General features: G+C 42.6%; 1 protein-coding gene across 1 annotated transcript in view; it reads right to left on the reverse strand.

Annotated features, from left to right (window-relative positions):
* ETNK1 (ethanolamine kinase 1) overlaps positions 1 to 17868 on the reverse strand; it is a 50621-nt gene extending 32753 nt beyond the window's left edge. Inside the window, exons 1-2 of the mRNA XM_080661442.1 lie at positions 17439 to 17868; positions 8962 to 9221 (exon numbers count right to left, since the gene is read on the reverse strand). Of these exons, the coding sequence (XP_080517568.1) occupies positions 8962 to 9221; positions 17439 to 17594 (416 nt within the window). The 5' untranslated portion in view covers positions 17595 to 17868. The remainder of the gene's footprint in view (positions 1 to 8961; positions 9222 to 17438) is intronic.
* Positions 17869 to 22050: the final 4182 nt, after the last annotated feature.

Raw genomic sequence — 22050 nt, forward strand, 5'->3', positions numbered from 1 at the left:
TGCAGAAAGGTGGATAATTGGAGCTGTGCCAATTTCCTTACAAAAAAACAAAATTGCTGTTTTATTTCATACTAGAGGCCTGGTGCACGAAAATTCATGCACTCGAGGTGGGGGGGTCCTTAGCCCAGCCTGCACCCTCTCACAATCCAGGACCCCTTGGGTAAGGTTCCTAGGCCTGGCCTGAAATCAGGGCCTATTGGGGCTGTCCTTCCCCCAGCTGCAGGCAGCAGCCCCACCCCCACCACTGCTTGTCATCTGTGCAGCACTGCACCACCACCCCACCACCCCCATCCCCCGGCCACCGGTGGCCTCCCTCTGCAGGTGACAGGCTGGAGTGTGATGGCTTGGCTGGCCTGGGCCACCCTCTTTCTTTGCTGGGGGGCGGGGCCAGCCCTGCAAGGGGCCAGCTGCCTACCTCAGTGGTTGGCAAACTGCGGCTCACGAGCCGCAGTTTGCCGCTCTGTTGACTCATGAGTTTGCCCATCACTGGCCTACCCAATCGCCCCTAAGTGCTGGCCTGCTTACCTGATTGCCCCTAACCAGTCTGCCTGCCTGATTGCCCCTAACCACTGGCCTGCCTACCTGATCACCCCTAACCACTGGCCCCTAACCACTCTGCCTGCCTACCTGATCACCCCTAACCACTGGTCTGCCTGCCTGATCGCCCCTAACCACTTGCTTGGGGCCGAGGCCAGCCCGGTGAGGGGCCATCTGCCTACCTGATATCCCCTAATTGCTGGCCTGCCTACCTGATCACCCCTAACCACTGGTCTGCCTACCTGATCACCCCTAACCACTCTGCTTGCCTGTCTGATTGCCCCTAACTGCTTGCTTGGGGATAAGGCCAGCCCTGCAAGGGGCTGTAGTGGTCTGGTCTCTGGTCGTTCCAGTTGTGATACCTCTGGCCTTTTATTATATAGGATTCTTTCAGTTTCCCTTCAAATCTAAAATTATAAGCCACGGAATACCAGAAAAAAGTGCATAAAAATTTAATTAATTACATGAACTTCACATTCATATTCATATACAAAGATCCTGTAGACTACTTCCCATTTCACACCAATTTCCTACTAGTTATAAGAGAAATAGTAAATAAATATAAACTCTAGGTTAACAAGCAAAATTTTCCAAATGATGATTTTATAAAAATCTTACCAAATATCATTTTCTCCTTTCAACAAATTTGATATTACAGATGAAAATGAGTTATTTTTATGAAATTTAAAAAATAAACATTTCTGCATAAATATATACCTACTCAAATGGACAATAAACTAAAATATTAATGAACATACTAGAGCAAAGTTAATATTTGTAAACAATATATCAAAACTTAAGAGTTAATTATATTCTTCTAAAGTAAATTATAGATATATTTGCCCTTTGTATAGGTGCATTATTAAAATAAAATTAGATTATATAAGGGAAAAATTAAAATTAAGTAATTGTATTGTGTTTAATAGTTAAAAATACATTCAGAGTGTTATTTAAAATGTTTTGTGGCATTTTCCCATAAATTTCAAAATAGAATAACGGCAAATAATAATAGTAAAGTTGAGATTGCTCTGTCAATACAGTTGATAAATACTTCCATAAGTTATCCTACAAGTAACGAAGATCATGCCTGATTCTTCCATCTAGTGTAGAACTCAGCATTTAGAAGAGGTACTTAATAAGGACTGATAAATTAGAATCATTATATTAGCACCAGAATCAGAGTACATTTAGAAATTTACCATAAGAGCAAGGGATTTTCCCACTAGTAGCCTTATTGTCAGATAGATTAAAATCTATCTTGGATTTTTTAAAATCACATATAGTAAGAATTGTAACAAAATTAATGCCTTGCTATACAAAAACAAAGTGACCATTTGAAATACTGCCTGTTTTTTAAAAGAAAGACATCTTCTGCAAGCCTCTTCTCAAAGTACAGAAGTCAGCTTCTCCAGGCCCTAAAATTACCGGGTGACTTAGTTCGTTGGAGTGTCGTCCCATACACCAAAAAGTTGCATGTTTGATTACCGGTTAGAGTGCATACATAGGTTGTGGATTCTATCCCTGGTAGGCAGCATATAGGAGGCAACTGACCAATGTTTCTCTCTCACATCTATCTCTTTCTTTCTATTTCTCTAGTTTTTTCTTCTCTCTCTCTCTCTCTCTCTCTCTCTCTCTCTCTCTCTCTCTCTCCCCCCCCTCCCTCCCCCCGCCCCACGTCCTCTAAAATCAATGTAAAATCAATGAACATAACCTCAGATGAGAATAAAAAAAATAAGGAAAGGAAGAAAATCTATTTATAATACAATTATCTTCTTGGAAATAACAAAAATAGTTCAATTGTAATCATAGCACTTACATACTAAAAAACTAGGCTTTGCTAACAGATTTTAAAAATTAAGTAAGTCCTAGATACAAGTTCCATATTCACCTAAAATTTTTGATAAACTGGGCTCTGGACACCCACAACCCTATGTATTATTTCAGTGCTTAATATTAGAAGTGTTTTGGGTCATTATTTAGAAGACTGGTGATGTTTCTGTGACTAGAAATATGCCATAAGAACTTAACTCTTGTTTACAGCTGACCCTTCAACGACACAGCAATTTAGGGGCACCAAGATGGTCTTCTCTGAACAATAGAAAATCCACATATAGCTCTAGCCGGTTTGGCTCAGTGAATAGAGCACTGGCCTGTGGACTAAAAGGTCCCGGGTTCGATTCCAGTCAAGGTCACCTGCCTGGCTTGCTGGCTCGATCCCCAGTAGGGGGCATGCAGGAGGCAGCCAATCAATGATTCTCTCTCATCATTGATGTTTCTCTTTCTCCCTTTCCCTTCCTCTCTGAAATTAAAAAAAAAAAAAAAAAAAAAAAAAAAAAAAAAAAAAAAAAAAAAAAAAAAAAAAAAAAAAAAAAAAAAGCCCTAGCTTGTTTGGCTTGGTGAATAGAGCCTTGGTCTGCTGACTGAAGGGTCCCGGGTTCGATTCCGATCAAGGGCACATGCCTGGGTTTCGGGCTCGATCCCCAGTCGGAGACGTGCTGGAGGCAGCAGTCAATGATTCTCTCTCATCATCGATGTTTCTCTCTCTCTCTCCCTCTTCCTTCCTCTCTGAAATCAATAAAAAAATATTTTTTTAAAAAAAGGATGGCTATTATATCTAAAAAAAAAAAAAGAGAGAAAAGAAAGAAAATCATGTATCTTTTGACTCCCCAGAAACTTAAATACATTCTACAGTTGACCCTTGAACAACACAGGGATTAGGGATATTGGCCTCCCATGGAATTGAAAATCTGCATATAACTTTTGACTCTCCCAAAAAATAACTGCTAATAGCCTACTACTGACTGGAAGACTTACTGATAACATAACAGCAATTTCCCACAATGAGATATCACCTCATAGCCATCAAGATGGCTACTATAAAAAAAAAAAAAATCAAGTGTTGGCAAAGATATGGAGAAATTGGAACCCTTGTGCACTGTTGGTAGGAATGTAAAATGTTGCCACTGCTATGGAAAACACTATGACAATTCCTCAGAAATTTAAAAATGGAATTATCATATGATACAGTAATTCCACTTATGGTTATATTCCTGAAAGAATTGAAAGCAAGGTCTCAAAAAAATATTTGCACCAGCCCTGACCGGTTTGGCTCAGTGGATAGAGCGTCGGCCTGCGGACTGAAAGGTCCCAGGTTCAATTCCGGTCAAGGGCATACCTCTGTTGCGGGCACATCCGCAGTAGGAGGTGTGCAGGAGGCAGCTGATCGATGTTTCTCTCTCATCGATGTTTCTAACTCTCTATCCTTCTCCCTTCCTCTCTGTAAAAAATCAATAAAATGTATTAAAAAAAAAAAAAAGGTGGAATCAACCCAAGTATCTATCCATGAATGAATAAGCAAAATATGGTATATACACAAAATGGAGTATTAACCTTAAAAAGGAAGGAAATTCTGACATATCCTACAATAGAGATGGGCCCTGAAGACATCATGCTAAGTGAAGTAAGTCAGTCACAAAACTGACAAAAGTATAAATCTACTTATATGAGGTACCTAGAGCAGTCAAATTTATAGACAGAAAATAGAATGAAGTATACACACAATATACTATACACTTAAAAAGTAATCAAGAAAAAATAATAATCAAGATAGTAAACTGTTACATGTTTTTAACTCAATTGAAAAGAAAACTTTTTAATTAAATAATGGTATTAAGAAAATATAGTTCTTTCTTTTTAAATATATTTTATTGATTTTTTACAGAGAGGAAGGGAGAGGGATAGAGAGTTAGAAACATCGATCAGAGAGAAACATACATCAGCTGCCTCCTGCACACCCCCTACCAGGGATGTGCCCACAACCAAGGTACATGCCCTTGACCGGAATCGAACCTGGGACCCCTTAGTCCGCAGGCCGACACTCTATCCACTGAGCCAAACCAGCCAGGGCAAGAATATAGTTCTTAAAAAGACTTGATTTAAGAGCACTCTGTTGTTTTCTATTAGTAGATTTTATATACAACAGGAAAAAAACTATTAAAAATATCTTAAGGCAACAGCATTATGTAATAAGCCATTAATTTTTGTGTTATATATAAAAAGGTAATAAAAATTATTTAAAGATTTCTATCATATACTGGTCCTTCTACCTAGTCTCAACCATTAAGGTTTTGGTTATGAGGTACAAGATTTGGGGCAATTTACGCAGTCTCTGTGATTCATATTTCTTATCTATTAAATAGAGATTCTCTACCTTTGAGCTTGTTTGAGGACTAAATATACAATCCACATAAAGTTCTTATTATTGTCTCTTGCCCACAATAAATGATCAAAGAGAATTAACTATTATCTTCATTATTATCTTTAAGAACAAAAATTTTAAATTATATTTTAGTTTATTTTTTGTCTATTATTACCTATTGTTCCATTCATTCTGTTATCGTATCTGTATAAAAGGTTAAGGCTATCACCTTATAAAAATATTGGTTAATCAATATCTATATAATAAAAGCGCAATATGCTAATTAGACCAGACGTCCTTCCTTTCAGACAAAGCCAGAGGGGGCCACGGTAGAGGCAGCAGAGGCAGCAGAGCCCCCCGGCTGCAGTAGCGGCAGGCAGGGGCGGGGCCAAAGCCCTTGCACCATCCCCAGTATTAGGCCTCTAGTATTAAATAATTCACCAGAAACAGAACATCAACTATGTTTTGAGCATTGTTAGTCGCTGATGAAATAACAGAACAAATCAGATTTGTTTTCTGTTTTGGGGATTCTCATAGTTCACTATGGAAAGATTTAGATAACCATGGAAGGGGAATTTTCTGTTTTATTATAATAAAAAATTACCATCCTATTTTTATTTGAAAAAAATAAATAAGGTTTTACTGAACTAACAACAAGGCAAATGCTACTTTAAAATCCCATTCTATATAACAAAAGCCTAATATGCATATTGTTCAACCGGGAGTTTGACCACTCGCTATAATGTGCGCTGACCACCAGGGGGTGGCACAGAACATGGCGGGCGTCGGCAAAACGGCGCTGCGGCAGTGGGCGGCAGTGGAGGCGCTGCCGGCCCTGACGAGAGCAGGACTGCGGTGGGATGGTGGATGTGAGCAGGCAGCGCCAGGCCAAGGTGAGTGTGAGCAAGGGCCCAATCACCCTGCCAACTGCCCCACAGATGGCAACCAGGGGCCGACAGACCCTCATTGCCTGATCAGGGCTGGGCCCCGTGCTGGGACAGGGAACTGGGGGTGGGTGGCGGTGACCAACCTCCCGCAGCGCCCAAGCTGGGGGCTGCGACCTCTCACCGGCTACCTGGGGGCGGAGGTGACCGGGATGGAAGTGCAGTGAGAATGCGGGTGTCCAGCTCCCGTGCTCAAGTGCCGGGCACCCACGAGGAGCCCACCCCGCACCCACGTGGCCTCTTCCAGGTGAGCCAGGCCACAGCCGCTGGGACCGCAGGGACCAGTCAGGCTCCCCATGGGTTCGTGCAGGAGCTGGTCTGTGAGGCCGGCCGGAGAGAACGCACTGCCTGCCAGGCTTTCATGCAGCGCAGCTCGGCGGCCCAGAGGCCCAAGCTGCACCCCGGCCCACAGCATCTGGCCACACTCACCACATCTCCACATGGGGACTTGGGCGCTGTGACTCAGGCGGAGGGGGGTGCGCAGGGTCCCAGGTGCTGCCCAGGACCCAGAGGTCAGTTGGGACCTGCCCTTCTACGCCATACACTCATGCTTCAATCACCAGCAGGACATAGGGACCGCACCCATGCCCGAATTTCATGCACCAGGCCTCTAGTACTCAATAAAGCCAAATATTTAAAAATCTTAAGGCTTCAGAGAATTCCTCAAATGCTCACTAATACTCACTAATTGCTTCCCCTCTTGAAACTTCTTAAATAATTAAGAGCATTGTAATAGAAATTTTCTGAAATTGAAAAATAATCCCTAATCCTACCATCCCAATATAGTTTACGGATTCGTGCACATTGAAAGGAAATTAATTAGAAGCTGGTCAGCAGGGCAGACTGGACAAAAAGGGCCAGACATGCCCTGGAGCCAACCTCCCACTGTCGCTCCCCAGCCGGCTGCACCTGGGGTGGTACAGTGGCTAGCAGGTCATCTGCAGAGTGAGCAGGGTCCCTCCGGCAGGTGGGGTCCCTCCGCCTGGCCTGTGGGGATCAGGCCGAAACCAGCTCTCCGACATCCCCCATGGGGTCCCGGATTGCAAGAGGGCGGTTCTCAGGTGACACACCCCGGAATCAGGCTCCCTCCTCTCTGGTTCTAGGGTGCGGCACCCAAGAACTGCCGCTGCCAAGTCACTGCAGTTCAGCAGCTCCTGTGTTGCGCATCTGCCCCCTAGTGGCCAGTGTGCGTCATAGCTACTGGTAAAAGCGTCTGCCCCCTAGTGTTCAGTGTGCATCATAGCTACTGCATCGGACGGTCAGACGGATGCTAAGCCTTTTATATATATAGATTTCATTTCTACATACTCCCCTTTGAGTTTTCACCTAAGTAAATTATTGCCTGGTTATAACTACAGTTCAGCAATCAAGCTGATTTTTTTCTTAGCCTTGTATAAGCCATTTTGCATGCTTTAGACCAGCCGTGGGCAAACTATGGCCCGCGGGCCGGATCCGGCTGTTCTATCCGGTTCGCTTGCTCTCCCCTCCGCTCCTTCACTTTGAATTTATATTAGTTCACACAAATACTCCATCCATGCTTTTGTTCTGGCCCTCCGGTCCAGTTTAAGAACCCATTGTGGCCCTCGAATCAAAAAGTTTGCCCACCCATGCTTTAGACAATGTTCAAAATTATCATTTCAATTGTAGCATAATGCTTATTAGTGCTGGTGTATCTTAGTTATATCTAAATATGAATTATCATGACAGAAACATAACATATAATTTTCTTTTGTAAGTTACTTTTATTACCTTGTTGATTTCCAAGAGAACTTTACCAATTTTACTTGCAACCCACAATGAACTAGTCTCACTACAATACCCTCAGCACTGTAAATCAGTGTTTTTTAGTTACACTTCTTGAAAATGTACAAATTCATTTTAAAGTACATTTCTCCATTATGTCTGTTGCTGGGTAGTTTTTAATTAAACTTCAGGCAGCAAGAGGCAAGTTTCAGAGAAACACCTGATAAGAGAACATTCCTAAACATGTTTACATTTTTAAAATTTTCTAAACGTCTTTGCAATGTATGATTGTTACAGAAGGGTTCAAATAAAACAGATTGTGATAACTTTCCACAGTTGAATTACTAGTTAAGCATTAAGTTGGTACAAGTCATCTTTACCTATCATCCCATTCCCTCAGCCTCCTCCATGCTCTGCTTCATCTTTTAGAGCCCAGTTTAAATGTAATTTCAGTGAAACACGGCCTAATTTCCCAAGTATACCACAGTAAACTATCTGTACTCTTTTGAAAACCTTTCCTTTCTTCCGGTTATACCATTTCACTTTTTTCCCCAAGATTATTGTCTGTCACAGACTCTAAATTATTAGGAGAGCAGGGACTGTTTAAATTCATTTCGCTCCCCTAAACTAGATCAAATATAAACATATATTCCAACACCTTTTATATTCAAAGTAGATATTCTTTGTTATAACCATAATATAGGCAAGTAGATATGTCTGAATGAGTCAAAGTAAACAGAGCACTGTGGACTTTGATCTAAGATTAAATCAACATTTACTGAAGCTGTGATTAATCAGTCCAGATTGTTGGCTGCATATTAAGCTGACCTAAAAATGATGGCTTAAAATGTGACATGTAGGCCCAGACAGGTAGCTCAGTTGTTTAGAGCAGCGGTCACCAACCTTTTGGACCTCACAGACCACCAGTGGTCCATGGACTACCGGTTGGCGACTGCTGGTTTAGAGCATTATCGCCATATCTGAATATTGTGGGTTAGATCCCTGGTCAGGGCACATACAAGAATCAGCCATTGAATGCATAAATAAATAAAACAATAAAATTGATGTTTCTCTTTCTCCTTTTCTCTTCCCCTCTCTCTCTCTCTCTCTAAAATCAATAATTATTTTTTATTTTAAAAAATAAATAATAAAATATGACATCTAACTAATCCCAAATTGGTAGTAAGAAATGCTTCGAGTTAAGCACTGCTTTAAAAAATTAAGGGGGCCATAGCCGGTTTGGTTTGTTGGATGGAACGGTGACCCCTGGACTAAAGGGTCGTGGGTCCAATTCCAGTGGGGGGCACATACCTCAGTTGCAGTCTAATCCAAAACCTCTTGTAGTTCTTTCTTTTGCAGAGTCAATAATTAGCAGGGCAGACAGATAATGTTTCTTTACCAAAAGAAAACCCCAATTAAAGAAAGTTTCTAAGTCAAACAAATAGTTGCTCAAAGAAAAGGCAGTTTTAACATATATTTTCTTAGTGCACTTAATACTCTTGTTTTTCAAAAGGAAAACTTTTAAAAAAAGAAATGTACCTGAAAATGGCAGGGTTGCAGACATGCTTTGGATCCAATGCTTCTCCCTGTATAAATTCATAGCATAGTCCATTATTGAAGGTACAGTAGAGTTGTGGTGCACAGCCATGAGCCTGTAACACTCGGAAACTCTTCACTTCCTCATCTCGATCAACTAACAACTCAGTCTTATTGCCATAAATTCGCACCAAAACTACATCCTCCATTGCATTACCCACATAACAGCCAATAAGTTTATTTGTGATTCCATCTGTGAAGACCTGCACAAAAAAAAAAGAAAAAAGGGGAAGAAAAGCATTATATACACTCAAAGAACTAAATAAGAGATAACATGAAAATAAATAACAATTAAAAGAAATTATGTACTTTTTAATATAAAAGAACTCTTGAATATAATTTTGCCTAACATGTCTATAATTTTAATTCTAGATTTTAAAAAATAGCAATTATATGTACTAGAGGCCCGGTGCATGAAAATTCATGCACTGGAGGGAGTTGGGGGGTCCCTCAGCCCAGCCTGCCCTTTCTCACAGTCCAGGAGCCCTCAGGGACAAGAAACAACCCGTGATCAGGGGAAGGTGACACCCCATCACACCTCTGCTGCTGCCACTGCCAGTAGCGCAAGCCTCGGCCAGCCCTGGTTACCTGAGCCTTGGGCGGCCCTGGGTGGCTGGCAGGCTGAGGAGACTGGGGGACTGTGGGCACTGCTATCTTTGAGGGCATGACAGTCAATTAGCATGTTCCCTTATTGGCTGTGGGCGCCGCCATCTTTGAGGGCGTCGCAGTCAATTAGCATATTTCCTCCTTATTGGCTGTGGGCGCCGCCATCTTTGAGGGCATGGCAGTCAATTAGCATATTCCCTCCTTTATTGGCTGTGGGTGCCGCCATCTTTGAGGGTGTGGCAGTCAATTAGCATATTCCCTCCTTATTGGCTGTGGGCACCGCCATCCTTTGCGACGGTGTGAGGGTCAATTAGCATATTCCATTTATTATAAAGGATAATACCAATTATACTATTTAATCTTGAACGTAAGTTTTTATAGCATTGTCTTTAATTTGTTCATTATGCAACAACTAGTATTTCTACACAACTTTTGATAGCTATTATATCTCAGTCTGCCTTGTACACTGCAAATGAATGTGTCTATATTCTATATTCTACATACATACACACACATACACACACACAGACACACGCATACACAATCTCTCCACACACACACACACACACCCATACACAATCTCTCCTCTAACAGAGTGGAAAGTCTCTGAAGATAGAGACACGTCCTCCTCCCTAGCATGGTATCTATACTAACAGAAGGGTAATATGCAAATTAGATCGGACGTTCTTCCTGACAAAGCCAGGGACGTGGCCAACCTGCAAACTGCCCATGGCCCCTCGCCCAGGCCATTCCCGCGCCCCCCCCCAGCAGGGACCCCCATCCCAATCCGGGGCCCCCTTCAGGGCAGGCCACCCAGCCCCCACCGGTGCACCAGGCCTCGATCCTATTCTATATAATAACCCTATATAATAAAAAGGTAATATGCAAATTGACCCTAAATGGCAGAACCACCAGAACCACCGTTGGACCAGTCACTATGAGGCGCACTGACCACCTCTTGGTCCCTTTCCCTGGCCTGCAGGCTCCGATCACCTGATGGCCACCTGCTGCAGGGGCGGAGCTGGCAAGTGGGGGGGAACAGCCGAGCCCTCGGTCCCTTTTCCTGGCCATCAGGCACCGATCACCCAATGGCAAACAGGGACCTGGTGGTGGGTAGTGGCAGGGGGCAGGGCTGGCTGCAGGCAGCTGACCCTGATCACAGGCCAGGCCTAGGGACTGTACCCACACATGGATTTCGTGTGCTGTTCGTGCACCGGGCCTCTAGTCCTATCTAATAAAAGAGTGATTTGCAAATTGGCCGTCACTCCAACACACAAGATGACTGCCCCCATGTGGAAACAAGATGGCTGCCACAAGATTGCCAGCAGGGGAGGACAGTTGGGAGGAACCAGGCCTGCAAGGGAGGACAGTTGTGGGTGATCAGGCCAGCAGGGAGGGCAGTTAGGGGTGACCAGGCCGGCAGAGGAGGGAAGTTGGGAGTGACTGGGCCTGCAGGGAAGGACAGTTGGGGGGGACCGCCAGGCCTGCAGGGGAGAGCAGTTGAGGGGGACCAGGCTGGCAGGGAAGCAGTTAGGTATCAATCAGGCTGGCAGGGGAGTGGTTAGGGGGTGATCAGGCTGGCAGGCAGAAGTGGTTAGGGGCAATCAGGAAGGCAGGCAGGCGAGCAGTTGGGAGCCAGCAGTCCTGGATTGTGAGAGAGATGTCTGACTGCCCATTTAGGCCCGATCCCTGTAGGACAGGCAGTCGGACATCCCTTGAGGGGTCCCGGATTGGAGAGAGTGCAGGCTGGGCTGAGGGACACACACACACCCCATGCACGAATTTCATGCATCGGGCCTCTAGTCCTATATAAAAAAGAGCTAAAATGCTAATTAGACCCGACGGCCGAACAACCTTACGGACGAAGCCAGGGCTGTGAGGGCTGAGCCCCTTGCACAAATTTCGTGCATTGGGCCTCTAGTGTGACATAGAAAAGGTCTTTAATAATGTTCAAGAGTTTAAATATTTGTGCACAGGGGGGTGTCCCTCAGCCCGGCCTGTACCCTCTCCAATCTGAGACCCCTCGGGGGGATGTCCAAACAGGCAGTCAGACATCCCTCTCACAATCTGGGACCGCTGGCTCCTAACCACTCGCCTGCCTGATCGCCCCCTAACTGCTTCTGCCTGCCAGCCTGATCGTCCCCTAAACTGCTCCCCTGCTGGCCCAATTGCCCCCAACTGCCTTCCCCTGCCAGCCCGATCGCCCTCAACTGCCCTCCCCTACCGCAACCCGCCTCCTCTACACGAGGCAGCGGAGATGCCGGGACCGGCCTCCTCCGTGCCGCGTGGATCCACGGGACCCCAGGCCTCATGGTGCGGAGCGGCCACCAGGCCCCTCCTTCACTGTGAGCGTGGCCATCTTGTGGTGGCCATCTTGTGATGACGTTGAGCAAGGGCGTGACGCCACCTAAGCTTCTATTATATAGGATGTATGTATATATGTATTTGTATATAATGTGTATATGTGTATATATATGTATAATGTATATATATACACAATATACATATATGTATATGTAATGTATATACGTGTGTGTATATATATATGGGGCAGATTACATGGGAAGATGTCTGTACTAATATGGGAGGATATCTAAGATATATTATTTTAAAAAGCAAGATACAGAGTAACTTAGTTATATATACAAAAGGAATATAGTGGTATTTACTGATATTTATCAACATACTTGGATATGTGCTCTGGTGAATACATAATTTGCTATTTTTTAAGAAGTTCAAAGAAAACCTTTCACAAAATTACCTGTGGAGAGAATGACTTGGAGTTGAGGAAGTTAGACTTTTCATTTTTCATTATATCCTTGTATGTGTTTTAAGTGTTTCATTAAGGGCATATATCATTTATATTTTTTAAACAGTATCAACAGTTTTAGACAGAATATCAGCCTTTCTAATTTTTCTTCATTATACGCTTCAAAAATTTTGTAAAGCCTCATTTAAAATTAAATGTGGCCCAGCCAGCATGGCTCAGTGGTTGAGCATCAACCTATGCACCAAGAGGTCACGGTTCGATTCTCGATCAGAGCACATGCCTGGGTTGTGGGCTCGATCCCCAGTGTGGGGCTTACAGAAGGTAGCCGATCAATGATTATCTCTCATCACTGATGTTTCCATCTCTCTCTCTCTCATCTCTCTCTCTCTCTTCTTCTCAGAAACCAATAAAAATGTATTTTAAAAATAATAAAATAGCCCTAACCAGTTTGGCTCAGTGGATAGAACATTGATTGGCCTGTGGACTGAAGGGTCCCATGTTCGATTCCAGTCAAGGGCACATGCCTGGGTTGTGGGCTCGATCCCCAGTAGGGGGCGTGCAGGAGGCAACTAATCAATGATTCTCTCTCATCACTGATGTTTCTGTTTCTGTCTCTCTCTTCCTCTCTAAAATAATAATAATAAAATAAATAAATAAAATTAAATGTGCCCTAACCAATTCCTGGTCAGGGCACATGCCAAGGTTTCGGGCTCGATCCCTGGCAGGGAGCGTGCAGGAGGCACAGGAGGCAGCCGATCAATGTTGATGTTTCTCATTGATGTTTCTCTCAGTCTCTCCCTCTCCCTTCTTAAAAAAAAGAAAGTTAATGGAAAAATATTCTTAGGTAAGAATTTAAAAAGAAATGCAGCCCTAACTGGTTTGGCTCAGTGGATAGAGCTTCGGCCTGCAGACTCAAGGGTCGCAGGTTCGATTCCGGTCAAGGGCATGTACCTTGGTTGTGGGTACATCCCCAGTAGGGGGTGTGCAGGAGGCAGCTGATTGATGTTTCTCTTTCATCAATGTTTCTAACTCTTTCTCCTTCTCCCTTCCTCTCAGTAAAAAAAAATCAATAAAACATATTTTTAAAATAAATAATTTAAAAATGCAGCAGAACTGTATATTTTTAAGTGCTTTTATGTAATCTTTACACGTGAAAATTTGAATGTTCATTCCAAAAACACTATACTACATATTTTCTTCCATTTGTACTGTACATCAGAGTGGGAATTTCAAATAACAGATATAGTGTTTGTTTTTTTGATTCGGGCATCCACTATATAGTAGTACTTAGTAGTGGTTAATAATTGTCATGAAAGGTAACATTTATTTCATTCTCACAACCCTGAAGTAGAACATTTGGATCTATTTTATAACTAAGGATACTGAGGCTTAGGAAAGGTAAGTAATTTGACCAAGATAACACATCTAGTTAAGTAAGCAAAAAGCCTGGACTCAAAACAAGCACTATGTTCAAACCCCTGTTCTTGACCCCTATAATATACTGTTTATTGAAAATTAAGTTAATACAAGTACTGTATAGCAATTGATCTCATTGAGACTCTATAATAAGAAAAAATATCTTAGTTTACAATGCCACATAATAATTAAGGCCTTTCTATCCTAACCAATCTTTCCCATCATCTACTATAGGTACCAAGTTATTTAAAAAAAATCACAAGTTAGTGAAACAACATTGTCCAACATTGCAGAGAAAGACCCAGAGACCAGAATATTCCAAACACTGTTTCATCAATTTTTTTAGAAGAAAAACAATTTTAAGAGTCACCCAAGAATTATTCCATTAGGCCTAAAAGATCTCACTTGATTCTAGATTCTTTTTTCAAGGACCATCCAAAGAAATGAAGATAAATCAAAACTCCACATCTTCATATAAGATAGGGAGTTGTTACATAACAAAAGGAAAGCTGAAGTGAATCCCTTTTCTAAAATGTCACAGGTTTAAAAAGTAATGCAAATTTATGTTCAGAAGAACTTTAAGCAGAATCTGTTTTTGGGCCAAAGCTTTTATTATTAAGAAATTAATCTTACACAGAAATGGCTTCCCTGTCTTAATCATAACATACAAACATAAACTTTTCTTAATCAAAGAGCAGTAATTCATAAGATGGTTTCTCATCCCAGATCTGCTACTTACAAACTGCAAGTTCAATTTAATTAACTATAAAATTCATGTTAATAGTCTATATCTAACTCACAGGATTGTTGGGAGAATGTATTTCAAAGTGCTTTATAAACAGTAAAATATTATTAAATAGAAAGCACTGCAACTTAAACTGTTTAGTTATACTCCAAAAAGCTCACTACCCTTTTTGCACTTTATTATTTAATCTTATACAAGTAGAAAAACCATATAATTTGGTAAAACCCTATCTAAATGAGATGTATTTCTCCATGTGTCCGTAAGTTTTGAGCAAAGAATGAGCCCTCTATCATTATGAGTGCATCAAAGTCTTTTTTGCTTGCTTCTGGATTTTTGAGTATGTACTGAATTGTTCAGCTGGCAGGAGTAAAACAAATATTACTAGAGTAAGTTTCTAAGGTGTGTTTAAAGCATATTTTAAATCATGTAAGAATCTTAGAAAAAAATCTTTGACAAGAATTGAACTATATATATTACTGATATTGTTTTAATCTGTTAAGTACATGATACATACTTCCACTTCTGAAATGTGAGGTATGATTTTTATTTTGTACTTCAAAGAAAATAAAAGCAAATTAAACAATATATATTCCCAATGAGAGTTACTAGGGAAATCCTGAAGCATCACAAAAGATTGTGGAAGTCAAACCGAAATTGAGAGATGGATAACCATCAATTCAGCTTGATGATTCCAGCTTCTATAGCTCTGCTTGAACATGGAGGAAATGTATTTCTAATCATCATCTCTACAACAAAACAAGTGGTGGTATTTACCTTCACTTACAAATAAGTATATTAGAGGTTTGGATTATAACTCCAAAGGTCTTACTACATATATAGAAGGTTCAATCACAAGTACTTGCCTACAACAAAAAAGTTTGTCGTCACAACATTTTTGTCCCTTTTTAACCTATTTGCTGGTTTTAAGAGAGGGAGGGGGAAGTAAAGAGAGAGGGGAAGAGAGGGAGACCCTGGCCCCTGTGGTTCAGCAGATTGGAGTATCCTCCTGTACACCAAAAGGTCAAGGGTTCAAATCCCGGTCAGGGCACCTACCCAGGTTACAGATACTAATGCCTATTCAGGAATCCTACCAGAGGCAACCAATAGATGTTTCTCTCACATCAATGTTTCTTTCTCTCTCTGTGTGTGTGTCTCTGTCTCCTTACCTCCCTCCCTCCCCTCTCTCTTTCTCTAATCTTTTTTTTATTATTATTAAAAGAGAAAAATAAAAAGCCTACCTAAATGATTATTTGGAGAATTAAACGGTAAAAAATATAGATCATCTAACCCAAACCAGCACATAGTACCTCAGGGTGGCTATTATTACTGTTCAACAAACAGAAATTCCAGTCTTCAATGCTTCAAACTTCAAAATCTCTGCTTCAAAAATAACTAGTTTGCCAGCACCAGAGTTTACCAGGAAGTATCATGGCTTCAATTAATATCTGTTTCATTTATAACTGACTGACAGAATACAAATCATTTCAATAAATATAAAAACCTACAATAAACTACAAATAAGTTAATGAACAATTAACTAAAAAAGTCTGGGGTTTCAATTAATTTAGGTATTCCTTAATTAAAGGAAATACATCATTAATTTTTTTAAATCACACATGAAAACCATTTGGATTCACACTGTCCTATATAGTTAGCTAATAAACACTCCCTTATAATTTCAAAATTTTTGTCTAACAATTTTTTTCCCAAAACATATGGGTCTTTTTAATCTGCTCAAAAACTCTTCTAGGCAATAAGAACTGAAACTAACACTCAAGAAAGCTTGAGTGTCAGGAAGCGTTCTGGGCCCTTGGGCACTATTCATGTTTTATTCATCTTTGTATAGGTGGCTACTTTAGCAAAGAATCTGAGAGACTGTTAAGTCAATAACATTGTTGAATAAATTAGTCAACAAAACAAGGCAGGTGATTTGGCTACTTCAATGGTCTTAACCATATTGCTCAAATTTGAAACAAACTCCGAATATCCTAGCCTTTAAAATTACTTCGTGTTTGCAAGGAAAAAGGAGGTTCATTTTCATATACAGTTCCTGAAACTCCAAAAGTTAAAAACAAATTAGTATTCAAAATAAATTCCGGGTATTCTAAATCATAACGTATTAGAAATTACTAGGAAACCCCTAGATTAATAATTTATTCTCCCAGTTTTTGTCCATCTCTGAATACAGTGTCTCAAAAAAAAGAAATGTTCACAAGCTACTGATCATTCATTGTTAATGTCACTAAGGCGACTTAAATAAATATCGATCCAAATAAAACAACGTGTGTAGTGTTACCTAAGAACCCAACCGAGTAATGCATGCCCTGGTTATTAACTTTGGAATCCAGTCCTCTCGCCAATCGGAGGATTTGAGAAGGTAAAACGCAGGGTGAGGGATCAATGGGAGTAAACCGCTGGGGGAGGGGAGGAAAAGGAAAAGATCAGAGAGGATTAATTTACAGCATTACTTGCGGAAGGAGAAGAGAAGGTTGCTGGGCCGACTGGCGAGGATCCCTTCTTTCCAAGGGGGTGGGAAACGTCGTGCATTTTGCATTGAGAATGGACACGGGAGTGGGGGGAGGGGCGGCTATCCACAAGGATCCCCCGGGTGTGGAAAGGGACGGTCACTTAACGTGGCCGCTTCTAGACAGAGAAAATATGCCCTCAGGACTGCTTCCACAAGCCATTATGAAGAAGGGGGAGTGACCTTCCTCGGCGGGGCGAGGAAATACGGGGTCACTTCTCAAAGGGCTGAGGGAGACGACGTTCCCACGGACACCCCGGGTTCCCCCCACCACCACGTTATCTGGGAATAGAACGTATTGTGAAAACCCAGGTTCGCGCGGGGCTGGGCTCGAGCGAGGGCTGAGGTGTGGGCGTTACCTGCAGGGTCACCTCCTGAGGGTCCCAGTGGGGCCGCAGGTGTTGCAGGAGGCTCAAGGCCCCTTCCCGGCAGCGCTGCTCCTCCTGATCCTGAACCGTGACGTCCAGCTTGGGGACCTCCGGGGAGCCGGACGGGACGTGGATGTAATTGGCCATGGCCCAGGCGACGGCGGAGACGACCACAACGACGACCGCGACGGCGACCACGAGAACGGCGGGCGCCGACAGACTGCTGGATCCTTCCGTCCCGGGGCGCCCTCGCGGGAGGGCTGGGGGCGCTCGGACCGACGGGGGGGGCAGTAGAAGAATGGCTGAAAGCGACGAGTCCGGCCGAGAGTCTGGACAACAACTGAAGTGAGCCGACGCTGTTCTCGGGAAAAATTCCTTTCGCCTGCGTCCGACCGCCGGGGGCCGCGGAGCATGCCGGGACTGGCCTGACCCTGGCGTCACGCGCAGGGCGGGGCCTCGGCTGCGTCAGAGCTGAGACCGACGCTCTAGCCGCCGACACAATGGGCCCACCGGCTCTTCGTGGTCAGACACGCTGCTCTGCGTGCTGCTGATCTGAAAAAAACGGGGCTCCTCCTCCGGAATGAGCCTGAGCCCTGCCAAGACCCCAAAGGCATTGAAGCTTTAGCTCACCGATTAGGAGAATCTGGTTTGGGGTCTGGGTTTGAGGTAGGGATGAGTTTGTCTGGGAAGCAGGGACAGGTCCTGAAATAATCCCTGGATCAGCCTCTGAATTTGGCCTGAATCTAGGCAAACTGGATTAACTGGGTCGCGTTGACCTGGGAGCTCCTGTGTACTGGGGACCCCATAGCTGGGTTGGTGACTAAACTCCCATGTATACTAAGATCATGGTCTATGCAAGCAAGATATTTGGGTAAGACAAAGACAGCACTTAGAGATTTATTTTTATTTTTAAGGTCAGATGTTTTACCATAGAATTATTCAGAGCCAGGAAAAACAGGTTATAGTCCGGAATGAAGATGAAAGAGAAGGAAAGGAAAATAGTTTTGAGGCTCAGCGCTAGACTGGCTATCGGATTCCTGTTAGGGGAATACTGGAAACTGAACAATCTACAAGTAATTTATTGGGACCTAATTTTTCTCATGATTGATGAAAATGGACTGAGATTTGACTTCTTAATCTATATCTTACATGTAGCATTTAGGACTTGGTGAATAGGTTTGTCAGAGGTAAATTAAATCACTAACTGGATTCAGCTTAATTAACATTCAGAATGTTTAATTACCTCATAAGCATGAGTTGTTCTGATCAGAAAAACTTACTTTGTAAATCACAAACAGCTCACTGTCCATAATGGTAAATAGCATAAACTAAAAAGAGGAAAGAGTAAATATAGTCTATATATATAAAAGGCTAATATGCAAAGTGTCCCTTGGGAGTTTGACCGGGAGTTCAATTGCTTGCTATGATGTGTGCTGACCACTAGGGGGCGGTGCAGAACAAAGGAAGGCCCGAATCAGCCCTGATCACCGGCCAGGCCTAGAGACCCTACCTGTTCACAAGTTTCGTGCACCTGGCCTCTAGTTTTGTAATATAGCAGCCCCGCCCACTGCTGCTTGTAGCTCTCTGCTGCACGTGGCTCGCTGCCCTGCCCTCCTGCTGTTCGATCCTTACGTGAGAGCATCCCAGACCAATTTGCATATTACCCTATTATAAGTATAGACTAGAGGGCCCGGTACACGAATTCGTGCACCAGTGGGGTCCCTCAGCCTGGCCTGTGGGATTGGGCCGAAACTGGCTCTCTGACATCCCCTGAGGGGTCCAGAATGCAAGAGGGCGCAGGCCAGGCCAAGGGACCCCACCGGTGCACTATCAGGGCTGGGGAGGGACAGCGGGAGGGCAGCAGGGCGTGTCCGGCCCGTATCGCTCAGGCCTGATCAGCCAGACCCCAGTAGCAAGCTAACCTACCAGTCAGAGTGTCTACCCCCTGGTGGTCAGTGCACATCATAGTGACTGGACAACTGTCTGCCCCCTGGTGGTCAATGCACATCATAGCAAGCAGTTGAGTGGCCTTAGCATATTACGCTTTGATTGGTTGAACGGCCAACTGGACTACTGGACACTTAGCATATTAGGCTTTTATTATATAGGATATGAGCCCAGCCAGAATGGCTCACTGATTGAGGGTCGACTTGTGAACCAAGAAGTCACAGTTTGATTCTGGTTCGGGGCACATGCCGGGTTGTGGGCTTGATGCCCAGTGTGGGGCATGCAGGAGATGGCCATTCAATGATTCTCTCATCATTGATGTTTCTATCTCTCTCCCTGTCCTTCCCTCTCAAGAACCAATAAAAATATATTTTTTTAAATAAATGTATAAAAATATGGATGAAAAAGAGGTGCTGTAATAAATCATAAATTCCTGACTGGGTGGGTCATGGTGGGTAGTCAAAAGCATTTAAAAGAAACTGCAAAACTCATATTCTGGGGCATTTGAGGTCTGGTTTCCTGGCAACTGTTGTCAGATTTGGCTCAAATAAACTCAAAAATTCTCTACAAGTTTGGACATTTCTCACATTGACAAATATTAGGAAAGGATAGACTAGTCAATAAATGGTACTGGAACAATAGCTCTTCATATGGGAAAAAATTTTATTTTATGTGTAAAAATTAATTCTAGAAAATTAAAAACCTAAATGTGATAGCAAAACTTAAAAAATATATAAGGTTGTATTTTTTCAATTATAGTTTTCATTCAGTATTATTTTGTATTATTTTCAGATGTACTACATAGTAGTTAGAAATGTCTGTTTCTTGTTTGTTTTTTTTGCCCTGGCTGGTTCACTCAATGGTTAGAGTGTCGGACTGAACACCAAAGGGTCAAGGGTTCGATCCTGGTCAAGGGCAGGTATCTGAGTTTCAGGTTCAATCCCCTTCTTGGTAGGAGCGAGGAAGGGGCGGGGGGGCAGCTGAAGGGCTTTCACTTTACAATATGCATTTAAGTTTCCTCCATTTTTTTTCATAGATTGACCCCTACCCTCATTTCTTTTCTTTTTTTTGTTAATCCTCACCTGAGGATATTTTTTCCATTGCTTTTCAGTGTGAGTGGGAGAGAGGGAAGGAGAGAGGCAGGGAAGAAGGGAGAGGGGGAGAGAGAGAGAGAGAGAGAGAGAGAGAGAGAGAGAGGACGCGCTAGGAAGAAACATTGATGTGAGATATACATGGACTGGTGAGACACACATGGATTGTTCTCTTCATATATATATATATTTTCCCCTCATCAATGGTATAAACAAAACAATGCTGAATAATGGTCTTATTCGAGACCTACTATTCTCTAATTATACTGAACTCTCCTGCCTGACCACTTTCTAAGCCATAGGCCAGCGCATTAATTATCTTTGGCCTGAAACAAATCCTTAGCTACAGGACATCATTAAAACTGTCCAGCCCCAGCCGGTTTGGCTCAGTGGATAGAGTGTCGGCCTGTGGACCAAATGGTCCCAGGTTGGATTCTGGTCAAGGGCATGTACCATGGTTTCAGGCTCTTCCCTGGCCCAGGCCCTGGTCAGGACGGGTACAGGAGGCAACCAATCGATGTGTTTCTCTCACATTGATGTTTCTCTCTGACTTTCCCTCTCTCCTCCACTCTCTCTAAAAATCAGTGGAAAAATATCCTCTGGTGAGGAATAAATGACACAAACAAAATATTAAATTAAAGCCTATGCTGTAACATATTCTTCTATAAACCTGTGGCAAGAATTTCTCAAATTATTTTTATTACAGTGTAGTAGTTGAATAAAATTGTATTTAAGTGTACATGATGATTTGATACAGTCATTGATATCCTGATAGGTACTGCATCAAATATATAACTCGCTTTGGGTAGTATGGACATTTTAGCAGTATTCATTCTTCCAATTCATGAACACAGATGTCTTTTTTTATTATTATTGTTGACTTCAGAGAGGAAAGGAGAGAGAGAGAAACATCAATGATGAGAGAGGGTCATCAATTGGCTGCCTCCTACACGCCCCCCCACCCCAACACCAGGGATCGAGCCCACAGCGTGGGCATGTGCCCCTGATCAGAATCGAACCTGGGACCCCCAGTCTGCAGGGAGATGCTCTATCCACTAAGCAAAATCAGCCAGGGAACAGATGTCTTTTGATTTATTTGTGTCTAATTTCTTTTAGCAATTGCCTTAATTTATTGAATCGGTCTATTTTCAGTAGGTTTTTAGTGTGTTCCAGTTGTCCACTAATATAATTATTTAAAATGTCTTTTGGAACCTCTGAAATGGGAACTCAATTAAGAGACTTTTTGTGTAGCAGATAAAATGAAATTGGTTATATCAAATAATATCACTGAGTGTTATATGCTGCCAAGTAAATAGCAAGGGTAATTTACTTGGGAAATGTTCCTTTGAATCTCATTTGAAATTCTAGAGCCTAAGTAAAGATGATTCTGTCCAATATGGAATAGGTATTATAACTTAGTCATTAATAATAGACCCTTTACCAAAATTCTGTAGTCAACGACTTTAACAACCAAAAGTTCTTTTTGACATTTGCCACAAGCGAACTGGGTAACAATTTCAGGCCTGAACAAACAAAACAGAAGCAGAGGAATAAATACATGAAAC

This window comes from Plecotus auritus (assembly GCF_963455305.1).
Source record: "Plecotus auritus genome assembly, chromosome: 3".
Taxonomy (NCBI): domain Eukaryota; kingdom Metazoa; phylum Chordata; class Mammalia; order Chiroptera; family Vespertilionidae; genus Plecotus; species Plecotus auritus.